The following is a 12,968-nucleotide window of genomic DNA, read 5'->3' on the forward strand; positions in this document are numbered from 1 at the left end:
TAGTCTTCTGCAAATACATTTTTAAATTGACATATTTGTAGCTAGCAGTTTAATTAAATAACTTCAATGTGGTTGTTTAAATGTATCAACTTTATTGGATTACCGTATTCAGGGATGATGAAATATCGTTACAAACACAGAACATTTTCAATGCAAATAACATTTAATTTAACCTAGCTTTGCATAGATCATGCTATTGTGGATTACATTTTGTTTTGACCAGTGTAAAGAATTTGACTTTTTTTTATCAAGTAAAATGTACATGTAGAATCTATCAATTTAAGTTGGTTAATGTGCTGCACAATCCATTGAATTGCTTAGGTGTAGTTGTTACCTTATTGATTTCCAAACTGGTTTAAAGACATGTAGTTGAATGCCAAACCATGCATTTTCAACCACTGTTGGAACCTATTAAAAATGTAGACAGCTTATTGAATTGAACCCCTTGAATCCCTTCAGCTTCCAATGGAAGGCATGTCAGTCTTTATTGGTTGGTTGACAGGGCAAGCTTTTGGGTCTTTAGATTACTATATTAAGGAAACCAATCACTGGCCTTGGTGTTTACCTGTCCTCACCAGAGAGTGATGCCTGCGAGATTGTTGTCCAGTGTTTTAATACTCCATAAGACTTCAATTTAATATCCAAAGATCATATAGACTTACAAAGCCCAAATCATTTTCTTTATATAATGACTTAACAAATCAGAACTCTACCACAAAAAATGGCTAGTACAAAGAATGTACTGCATCAATAACTGTCGATTAGGTAAAGTGATGGAAAATCCCCTCCAAGTTTATCAATTCAGGTGTCTTGATTTCAGAAATACCTAATTTATATAGATTTTCCATACATTCCCAGCGCATACTATAAGGTTTACATTATTTGTAGAATTCTTATGCTTATGGCTTAATGGGTTTGGGGGTTGGGAACGGGGGCATGAGGGTTATACTGGGTAGATGTAAGGGTTTTTTTATTTTTTGTATGTATGTATGTATATATATATAATATAATATATTGAAATGGTTAGAGGTCCTCTTAGGGACCTCTTGAACATGTTATTAATGCCTGCAGGGGATATCCTGTCCTCCGATGAACTTCCGGGTGACGCAACCGGGAAGGGGGTGCCCAATCGGCATTTAAAAATGTAACAGCTTTCCGGCTTTTGTGCCAGAAGCTGTTACATCAGATCGAACAGGACTGCAAGAAGGGCAGGACGTACCGGTAGGTCCATAGGGAATTCTTGGGATGCGTTTTTTGGCTGTACTGGTGCCTCCATAGGGGACTGAAGGGGTTAACTAATAACACGATTTATTGTATTGCTCTTGTCCATATTGAATACATCATCCAAACATTTACAGTGTGTACTTCAACAAAAGCCAATTGGAGTCGGGAGTTATATAACCTGGAGACCAATAAATAAAATGGGATTGGAGGTGACTGACATTAAAAAATAAAACACACTTTTGAATTTGCTATTCTCAAGACACATCTCCTACTGTAAACCATGCCTCACAAAAAATAAATCTCCGAAGACCTACAGTAAAGAATTGTTGATTTGGTTAAAGCTGGAAAGTTACAACGTAAGGTCAAATAGTTAACATATTCATCAGTCCACAAATTGTTTATAAATGTCGACAATAGTACTGTGACTACTCTCTTTAGATGTGAGCACCCAGCCAAGACGACTCCAAGGGCACAATGCTAAATGCTCAATGAGGTTAAAAAAAAAAAAAAAAGAACCCTAGAGTGAAAGCTTGAAGGAATCATTTTAACTGGTTTATGTGTCTACCATATGCAATACATTGAACGAGCAGGGAACGCGTGGCAGGACAACACGGCGGTAGCCGCTGCTCTCCAAAATTGGCAAGCTTCAGGTGCTCAGCAATGTCTAAGAGCACCTTGACACTCTGCAATGCCACTGGGAAAATGTTTTGTGGACTGATGAAAGGATGAACATGCAGCACTGCATATGGTGTAAAAAGAGCAACGCATACCAAGATGAAAACATCGTCTCAACAGTATGGTGGAGGGGCAACATGATTTGGGTGCCTCATCCCCAAGTTTTCAAGGTATCAAACAGGATAATGTCAGGATGGCTGTCTGCCAGCTGAAGCTCAGTAGAAGTTGGGTGATGTAACAGGACAATGACCTAATCATTGAAGTAACTGTACTGCAGAATGCCTTAAAAAAAATAAACTCCACCTTTTGGAGTGGCCCAGTCAGAGCCCAGACCCTAGCCTATTGGAGATGCTGTGGAATGACCTTAAAATAGCCGCTCACACCAGACATCCTAAGAACATGGCTGAATGTCTCTGTAAGGAAGAATGGTATAAAATTCCTTCTGAATGTTGTTGAGGTTATCTATGCCAAAGATAGTTCGAATCGTTTTTATATCTGCAAGACACAGAAGCGGAGCTGCGATACATGGAATAGGAAGTGGTTGGCACAGAAGGTAGGGAGACATTTAGAGTGTGAGAAAGTGTGAGTGAAAATGAGAATTTATTCCTTCATTTTTGTCTGTTTCATGAAGGGTCTGGCCTTGTTTTCGAAAGTTTGTACGAATTGACAAAATCAGCAAATTTTGCTAAATTTGCAATTCATGCTAACCTGAAAGCACAAGTCTAATTGTAACCAATATTTGGCATTCATACAGCCGAAGCTGGGCAAAACTGGGAAGGAGCACCAGCTATCCATTTACCCCTTAGTTGAAAACCTTTGAACGACTAAACACTAGTACATTTGTATTCAGTCAGTACCTATTCCCAGGCTTAACCTATTACTGGAAGGGATAGCCAACAGAAAGGCAGAGAGAAAGTGCAGAAGTTGCCACCAGTCCCAGATTTCCCGATACTATTTCCTTAGTTCTAAGAGGTAAAGTGAAAGATTGAAGTCAATATGTATTGGTCTGTCCAAACATGAGGTGAGTAATGTAATGCATGCAGTAGCCATCACACCAATATATATTTTAGTGTTGTATCCCACAGCTTAACATGTTTACAGCATGCCCAGTTTCACTCTCTTAAGGAAATCTCGGTACAATGCACAACATATAAACCAATCTTACCCTATCTCTTCACCCCTGAGTGACCCAAGTCCTTCCACTTCAGCCTGCTGGACTAAGATGTTCCTTCCATGCTGATGGGCTACCCATACCGGCGTATAACTCTTTTATACACCCAAATGTCTTGCACCACCAACTGCTGTTCTTTTTGTGCGGTCAACTGTGCTCACGGTCAAATGTCAGTGTGGGTATTTCATCCCTATCTTCAGGGGGCAAATATCTTTTCCATCTCACTTCAACAGTTGTCCGGGAGACTGCTAATCTGCTCATATTCATGAATCTGTCCCTGGCGTGTTCTGTGGGGTTCCCTCTCCTGTGTCCACGTTGTGTGGCCATGTCCTCAGATATATGTGTTCCAAAGCCAGGCCCATACTTTCGCCTGTAATTTTCCATTGATGTCCTGCTATACGTTTGGGGCAAACTGATGTAACTTTGTCTTATGTTAACTGTATGCTCCAAACTGTTCAGTTAATTTCATTCATATTATACTCTGGAAACAAGGGTTACTCAACTGAAACAAAACCTATCATCACTAGGAATCCTGCGCTATGGGTCTTTGCCTCCAGATCCATTGTGTCAGCTGTGAGATGTGCCATAGATGCCGAGCTCTCTAAACAGGCATAGTCGTCTCCATTGCTTTCCTGCAGTTGATGGCTCGGCGCCATCTTGGGATCCATATTGTGTGTTGAGGTAGCTTTATTGAGAAATAGTGCTTCAGTGGCATGGAGCTAGACTCTATTTAACTGAAGAGGGTTTCCGGGGCTCTGGGGCTTGTTTGCTTTGCCCATTTCAAATGTTTGCATGCTTTTGTTTGCGATTTTTGTACCCTTTAGACCACAGCTCTATCTCACATGTCCAGCTTGGTCGGTCGGTGGTTGGCCGTGAAGCACAACTTTCATTTTTATCAATTTCTCCTCTCTATATATATTAGGCTGTTAAACTAATTTCTTAATTTACAAAGAAATGATGTCTATTTGAATTTAGAAACATTCTATGTGCTAATGCAAGATAAGCTTTTCATACAGAACATTGTTAAAAGTAAAGTTAAAGACTAATTTGATAGATACTCTTACAGAATTGGAAAATTATCTTGCCAAAGAACCCAAACTTTAATAGGAAATTGCAACTCTTGACAAGATACCATATTTGCTTGATTATAAGATGACCCCCCAAAATATGAATATTAATTTAGGGAAAAAAAGAAAAAGCATGATTGAGAAAAATATTTTGTTTTTATTTCCTTTTATTTTCCAACCTGCCCCCCCAGTTATGCCCCAAGGCTTGCCATTCTCTGCCCCAGAAATGCCTTATACCCTCTAAATGCCACTGTGCCCCATGGTATGCCTTTTAACCCTCTACATGCCACTCTGCCCCATGATATGCCTTTTGACCCCATATGTGCCCGTCTACACGCTGCTCCGGCTACACACCAGGGACTCAGAAGCACCGATAAGTTGAGGGGGGGGCATAAGACAGGAGGATCCAGGTCTCCTGCAGCGCTGCGGGGGATCTGGATCTTAGTCTCATAGCCAGACCTATTTGAGGTCTGATTATAACACAAAGAAAGAACAATGTTTGGTTTCTGTGTCTAAAGAAATAGATATTTTAAATGATAAACTTAAGTCACTAATTGCAACAACAGAACTTACACCATGAATTAAAAAAAAAGAAAGAAAAAAAAAAAATTAAATCCAAGGAATTTTAGAGATACAGATTAAGTACTCTGAGAAAACCTTCAGACTCCAGAAACACACTTTTAAACATACACATAACACATAACATGATCAAAAAGGAATCACGATAAGGACATATTATAACACACATATTAATATAAATGGTAGAGATCCTTTTAGTAATAATAATAATCATAATAATAATAGTAGTACCAATGAAAAAAGAGTCATACCAAAAGACAGGTCACTTAGAACACCGATACAACAGAGACTACTCCAAATAAGTGAAGATAATATCCCAAAAAGATCTCTTGATAAGAGAACGCCATCTCCTTTTGACAACAGACATAGAGATGAAGAAATGTTTACATCCAATAAATATCAAATACTATCTCCTAAGGCCCCTTCCAAAAACTTTACAGGAACCACAATATGTAATAAGGACAATAAATGTAAATATAGGGAAAATAGAGGGGAAAACTCACATGTAAGTAGGAGACAATGAAAGAAAAAAGGAAGAATAGCCCACAGTCTAAAATTTGGCACAACTAGAAAATGTAATGTTTTGGTATATATAGATTTTAACAAATTTATATGCAATGGCACCCTCAAAAAGTTCCTATGCCAAACAAGCAGCCGGGTCTAGATGGCTTCTCGGGCATTTCATTTCCCAGCCCATCCCTTATAGCCATGTTCCAATATATCGTAACTGAAGGCACAATGTTGGTGGTGAACTTTTGCCTCATCCATAAGGATGGTAAACTGCAGACAGGCCTGGAATCCCACTGTCCGCTATCCCCTCTAAACTGATTTCATTTTTTTTATTTTTTTATTTTTATTTATTTTTTTATTTTTAATTTATTTTTTTACCAAATAGCCAACCATCTTAACAATTGGATTAGCAATTTTATATATCCAGATCAGGCAGGATTTATCCCCCTTTAGGTAAGATGGGGATAACATTAGAATATGATTGACCTGATTTGCCCAGACACCCTGCATTTTTCCTCTCTTTTGATTCTGAAAAGGCATTTGACTGCCTAGGCATTTCCCAACAGAATTTCTTATTTCTGTCCTTAACACACCCGATGCCTACTCTTTCTTATTTCAAAGTCTTGATGAGCATTCAAAGCTATCGGGCTTTCGTGTCAACTTCAATAAATCTGAAGCTCTTGCCTTACTTCTCCCAACACCTTACATTAAAAGAATTTAACTGATTATTTCACTTAACTTACAGCCACCATGTATGACCTACCCAGTGGTTAAAATTTCCACTAATTATACAGATTTATGTGCACTTAACTATATCGTGTTAATCTTGAAAGTGAAAAGACAGCTATTGAGGTCAAAAGGGTTCTCGATATCATGGCTAGGGAGAGTGGCTTCAGTCAAAATGTATTTGTTTCCTAAATTTTTATATCTGCTCCAGATCCTGTCCATTCCCTTGAACAAGAGAGACTTTACTTTCTTGATGCCTTCATATGAGCAGGCAAGAGAAGCATATACTGGTATGTGAGTATATAGATACTATATTGGCACCCCAGATCAGGTGGTTTAGGCCTAACCATCTACTTCTTCACCATAGTGCTGCTTAACTAGTTATCCTGCAGCTAGTGGACCTGGAACACAAACTACACAGCTATTTAAAATGCACATTTCTGGTGGGCATGTCCCAAGTTGGTACCATTATGGTCACAGAAGCGATATTTAGTCACACTGCTAATTCTAAAACAGATACCTCTAAATCGGTGGGTATTTTTGCACCAGACAGGAAAATAAACTTATAGCTAAGATAGCAGTGGCTACCAAATGGGCCATAGCCTTATTTTGGAACACCCCACAGGTCCCCTCATTTTTAATAGTTAAGAGCAAAAAATAAAAATAAAAAAATAAATAAAAATAATAATTAAAAAAAAGATAGGGCTCACAATCGATCCATTTCGTTCTAGAAGTAATTTCACTAAATGTGGGACCCATGGCTTCAAGACCTATCTTTGCATATTTGATCCGTATTACTATGAGCTAAATGTATTATTGACCATCTTGCAAGTCCTACAGCTTTATACACTTGGTAACCCCCTCTGTTGAGGTGTTCATTTTTGTTTGTTTTTTTGTTTGTGTTTTGATCCGTTTGGATTACTCTGTTGGTTTTCAAGCTCATTTAGGTGCATAACAACACTGCCTGATGCAGGCTTTGCTCTGATTTATATGTAATGAATGTTTTTGTACAATAAACTGGTAATAGCTTAGCATTGGGGGCAGAAGTGATTGTGACAGCAGTGTAAGATTCTACTATTTTACCTTACATGTGTAAAGGATTTTTTTCCTTTTTTTTTTGCTTTTATGTATACAAAAATCTGAAAATAAGAATTATAAAAAAAAAAGGTACTATGCCTTAAAACCACTTACCACAGAAGGTAAATATGTTTCTATAAAAACAAGAAAATTATTAAATACTAATTTGAAAAAGAACAACTGAACGCTGCAGTATATTTGTTATTGTCCGTATGGCCCATTGTACAGCTTTACATAAATGATAATTGTAACTACAGAAAAGGCTAAACTCTTACTCTAAAGTGAGAACCTATTATTAATATACATTTCATTTTACAATCCTGTATGTTGTTACAACTTTCATTTGTCAAAAAATAAAATTTTTGACACACATTGGGCATCATTACAAAAAATCATAAACTGATTTTTTTTACATACTACCCCATTTCCTGCATCAAAACACTTTATTGGGTACAAGAGTGTTTTGAGTATATTAGCAAATATATGAAAGTATGTCCAGGCTTTTGTTACTCATCAAAGGAGTTTTAATTAAACTGAATTACTAACCTCTGCCAAAAATATGTTTTCTATGATTTAATAGGATTGATGTACAATTACCAACACTTGGCTAGATCACATTAATGATGTGGATATAAAAGACCTAAAAGAGAAATTGCTTAAAGAAAAATGAACTGTCCAAAATAAGAACAAAGCATTTCATTGTGCTTTCTCTTTAATCATAATTCCTCTGACAAGTTCAATGGTTTCAGTACCCTGCTTTACAGCAGGAAAAGAAAGTGCTTTTCACATCAATTATTTGGCTCATCAGACTTAGATTAATCCTTGTAATAAACAGTGACTGTTCCTTGGTAGAATCAATTCTAATAAGGGACAACCACTGTTTACTTTGAATAAGGAAGTTTTAGGTTACCGTGTTTGAAAAACAATACACATTTTATTCCATCCTCAGGAAACAAAAAAGTGTGTTCCTTTTCCACAAGTTTATGTGCAGCTTTCACTGAAGCAAACCATTTTTTAAGCTTGAGTTATAAAATAATTTTAAGATACCAACTTTGGGGAATAGAACACCTAATGTTATCCCTACTTCCATTTTCCAGCATATGCGTGTGTGCGCATATATTATCTGATTAATCACTGAGAATATAAAAAAATATATTTTATTGATATTATTGACTGTTTCAATTTAACTTTCACACACACCGATGTAAGCAGATAAACAAGGACTTTAGGCAGCATTTGTATGTCTGGATCCTTTCTATGTATTTTATTTAAATGTATTTAGAACATGACTGTACAGTACACTTTGGGCATGTTGTCTGCCAAGTATCTTTCAGGCTGCATTATTACCTGAATGTTGCCAGCCCTTCCACGGGAATCATGGTTGAACAAATATATAGTAAAAATGGCAAAAGATGCTCTTTAGGGTACACAATACTCTTGATAAATAGAGTTAAGTAATTTAACATTAATAAAAATATATATTTTTTAAATGTTATATAACACACCAGAAAAGTGTTGGAAAGGGTGTTGGATTCTTTTTTCATCTGGCATTTTGTGCATTTCCAAAAGAAACACAAAGGAATCACATATGAAACAAATCTATTTAAGCTTTAACCACAACCCTTAGTTTTTCTCCGTATGCTTTCTTCTATATATAAAATGTATGTAATAATTATGCACATTCAGTCTAACTGTAGAAAGTAATGCTTTTTACAAGATGCACTGAGTTTATTCAAAGAATCTCAGATGGAGAGAAAGCAAAAATAGCAAAACTATCCTAATTATTTATCTTGTTAGGAGCCAACATTTTTCAATGTTTCAAGGATGATTTAAAGGGGTACTTTCACAGCTTTAAGTTGCTTAGAATAACTGCCTAAGAAGAAGAGGTAATTTAATGTGGGAGAAATAACCCCCCAGATCATGAGAACAGGTTAAGAACACTACTCCACGGTATACATATTTTCAAATTTCTTATTTTTACTTTATTTTCCTACATGATCAGAAAAAAGGTATACACAGCCATAAAATTAGGACCACCTGCTCAATATTGTGTAGGTAGCCCCTTTGCCGCCTAAACAGTCCATGGACTCCACTAGACCTCTGAAGGTGTGCTGTGGTATATGGCACCACGTCCTTCCATTGCTCAATGGTCTAGTTCTTATGCTCACGTGCCAATTGTAGGCACTTTCGGCAGTGGACAGAGGTCAGCATGGGCACCCTGCAGCTATGCGGCCCCATACGCAACAAACTGCGATGCACTGTGCGCTCAGACACATTTCTATCAAAACCAGCGTTATAATTTTCAGCAATTTAAGCTACAGTAGATCATCTGTTGGATTTTGCACACAGGACAACCTTCACACCCCACGTGCATCAATGAGTCTTGGCCAGCCATGACCCTGCCGCCTGTTCAACACTTTTCCTTCCTTGGACCACTTTTGATAGCTATTGACCACTGCAGAAGGGGAACAACCCACAAGAGCTGCAAGTTTTGGAGATGCTCTGACCCAGTCGTCTACCCATCACAATTTGGCCCTTGTCAAGGTTTCTCAGATCCTTACGCTTGCCTGTTTTTCCTGCATCAAGGACAAAATGTTCACCTGCTGCCTAATATACCCCGCCCACTGACAGGTGCCATGACATCAAGAGTATTATTTTTAGTGGTCATAATGTTATCGCTGATCGGTGTACATATGAATACGTGATAAGCAAATCACATAATCATGCATTCATCATATGAGACAAATGTCACCACTTGATTTTAATATTGGCTCATGTCTTCCAGGTCTCTGCAGTATATTTCAAATGCTGGTATTTTTACATTTTTCATGCACTAATTTTACCACCAACCTTTGCCAGTTTGTGATAGTAATTTTTTGTGTCCCCCCCCCCACACAAATTGTACTAGATGTATGAATTTACAGCTCCTGGTAAATGTTGCTGTCAAACAACACCCCAATATGTGTTCAGCAACATCTCCAAAGTACAGTGATACCACCCATGCATAGGTTTGTCAGGTTGTTTGTGGGCTAAAATGCCACATTTGGGAGGTGCACATTTTAAAAAAAACAGACTTCTGGTCAGTCTGCACCATGTCCCATTTGGGACATCTTTGAACCAGGTTAATTCAATTTACCCCATTAAACCAGACAAATTTTTTTTTTACATTTTGTTGAAACTAGATGGTTCCCCTGATGGTGACATGTTACCACATTTGTAAACTGGGCTCCATTGACTTGCATGGTGGAATGCAGTACCTGTTCTAAGGTATTCAGAGTTCTCAGGAGGGACCAGACAGACCCTTTTTGGAACTTATTTTGTTAGTGGGCGCTGCCATCTTCCGAGAGGCAACATCTCTCGATATGGTGCTTGTGGTCGCACTCAGGAGCGACACCAGTACGTACTGGGCTGGGTTTTCGCTGAATGCCTCGATAACAAGGAATTGTAGCAATGCTGTTTTAGCTTAAGAGGTGATGGTTGGTCACCTCCTAAGCTCTTTAAAAGCATGCGTCTGTCACTATATTGTATATGAAGCATGTAGACATTCCGGGGAGGGTTCACCTGGGGCCCCTGAAGCAGTTTTTGGTGTTGTTGAATGCCTCGATATTGAGGCATTACAGCAACGGTGTTTGAGCAATTACCATTATTTGCTCTGTACATTTCCAAATGTTTGCCATGTGCGTTTTTGCAATAATATCTAAAGATATAAAGCACAATACATGAAAAACAATGTATGAAGAGTCAATATTAGAAGGTTCACTTTTCGTTCACACTTTTGCAAGATAATAAAAAGAAAAAACAAAACCCTTTAGCTTATAGGCCCCCATAGCAATCCATATAAAAGATGTTAGTTCACCGTCAAAGTAACCTTACATGAGATGTCTGGCAGCAAATCCTTTTTCTAAATACAACTACATGATTTTATTTATTGTACAGAATCATAAAATGCAACAGAAAATGTTGAACTCTAATCACAACTTTTATTTTATCTTTAGTCATGAAAGATTTTCATTGAGGAAATATTTACAAAAAATTTACAACATTGTCAAGACTAAATACAGTACTACACTAAAGGAGAAAGTGCATGTTGCATAAAAAAGCAGTCTGTTTTTTCACTTGTGCAGAAAAAAGGAAATACTACAATTCATATGTATGACATCTGAGCTCATATGTTTTTCTTTACCTTTTGGAAAGAATGAAGGAATAGATGTTACCACCCTTTGCAAAAAATAAAAATAATACGATTCTGGAAGCTGTTGCTAACAGTATTTTCCATACTTTATAGTACATGTTTTCATGGAATTTCTTCTCCTGCTTTCATATCCAGGATGGCGCAGCCAAAACCTCCTTCTGTGGCTGATTAAGAAAACAAAAACAGGAAAGTGACTTCAGGATCTCATCAAACATGGTAAGCCACACCATGCACAAATGCAGTTTCACTGAGTTCACCATTATCTACCAAATGAATGAAAAAGAATGATTTTATCTTATGAAAAAAAAACGCGATAACTGAGTTGGGGCATTTCTGGCAAAAATCTATAGAATCGAGGCACTCCCTGGCACTCCTCATCGCAACACCTGCAGGGAGTTGGGGCATTGCCAAAACAGGAGCCAAGAGTTGACGATAACAAGATTACATGAGAGAACACAAGCAAAGTCATAACATGTACATGCAGATCTGCCTAAAGTTGCATCTCATATACTACTTTAATATTTGTCAGCATATTAGAACTTAGGAGTCTATTCATGTTATTGTTTTTATTACCTTTTATTTACATAGCACCAACGTTTTTTAAAAAGTAGAATTTTAGGTACTGTAAGATTAATGCCTGACAAACCCCAGGACAAGGGTGAAACTTTTTTTCTCATATTTTCGTTCCTCATTTCCATGTCACATCCTATATTTTTTATGCATATTTGCAGACCTGGGCTGGGCCGTTCTGACTTTTTCCACTCACAAAGGTGGGAACAGGGTGGAGTAACATAACACAAAGTTACGTGGCCATGCGGTAGGAGAGGCTGCTCACATAGTGGGTAAGGGGGTGAGTCAGAGGTTAAGGGTATTAGCATGATGGTGTGTGTAATTTGTGTAACTGCAAGAGTGTGTGAGTGTAAATATGTGTAACAGTGCATATGTGAGTTACTGAGAGGCAAGGAGCCGATGGGGCAACATGGCTTTACCTACCCCCCAGGCCAGAAAGTGCCAGCTCTTCTATGTTGCTGGCCAATGTGCACAGTGATGCAAGATAGATTTGCACACATTTTTCCACTGTCTGCAAGTAATTTTAACTTCAGTTTTGGGTTTTATTTGTAAGCTAATTCATAATGTATTGTATTGCATTGCATTAAGAAAAATAAAAAAGACTGTCCAATGTGGACAGATCTCAGACTAAGAGACAAACCCTAAAACCACAGGTCTGTTGCTTTCTGGATCCTTACCTGTGGTTACATGGCCTCCTTCAAACTTAACAAAAGTCGTGAACTAAATGAAGCCATGAAAGCATATTAAATACTTACTATGCATTCATGTATAGTGAGGCTGATTGGGCCAGTATGGACAGTTAGACAGGCATTATATGTCTTATGTAGACATATACAAACACTGATGAAAACAAAGTTGTATTACCATATTGTAATATAAATATATCTAGGATTGCACCTCAAAATTCTGATTGATTCTGATCAAGAAGCCCTACCATTAATTTATCAAGTTAAATATATATATATATATACATGCATTTTGACATAATATTTGGCTTAATCTATCCTATTTCTATGAATAGATATATTGGAGGGCAATGATAATGTTGTAATATTTAGATGAGTTCTCTCAGTATAACTTATTTCAGTTGAACTACCCCTTTCTCTTTTTTACAGAAACGAAGCTGATGGACCTTCATCCTACATAGCTGCATGGCTTGAAATGGTTTATTGATCTC

General features: G+C 37.5%; 1 protein-coding gene across 1 annotated transcript in view; it reads left to right on the top strand.

The window, feature by feature from the left end:
• LOC149302483 (snake venom 5'-nucleotidase-like) overlaps positions 1–12,964 on the top strand; it is a 49,897-nt gene extending 36,933 nt beyond the window's left edge. Inside the window, exon 10 of the mRNA XM_089482563.1 lies at positions 12,907–12,964. Coding sequence (XP_089338689.1) covers positions 12,907–12,964 — 58 coding nt within the window. The remainder of the gene's footprint in view (positions 1–12,906) is intronic.
• The last annotated feature ends 4 nt before the right edge of the window (positions 12,965–12,968 follow it).

The sequence above is a fragment of the Sceloporus occidentalis genome, unplaced genomic scaffold (genome assembly GCF_023333645.1).
Source record: "Sceloporus occidentalis isolate IW3139 unplaced genomic scaffold, rSceOcc1.0.p SCAF_19, whole genome shotgun sequence".
Taxonomy (NCBI): Eukaryota; Metazoa; Chordata; class Lepidosauria; order Squamata; family Phrynosomatidae; genus Sceloporus; species Sceloporus occidentalis.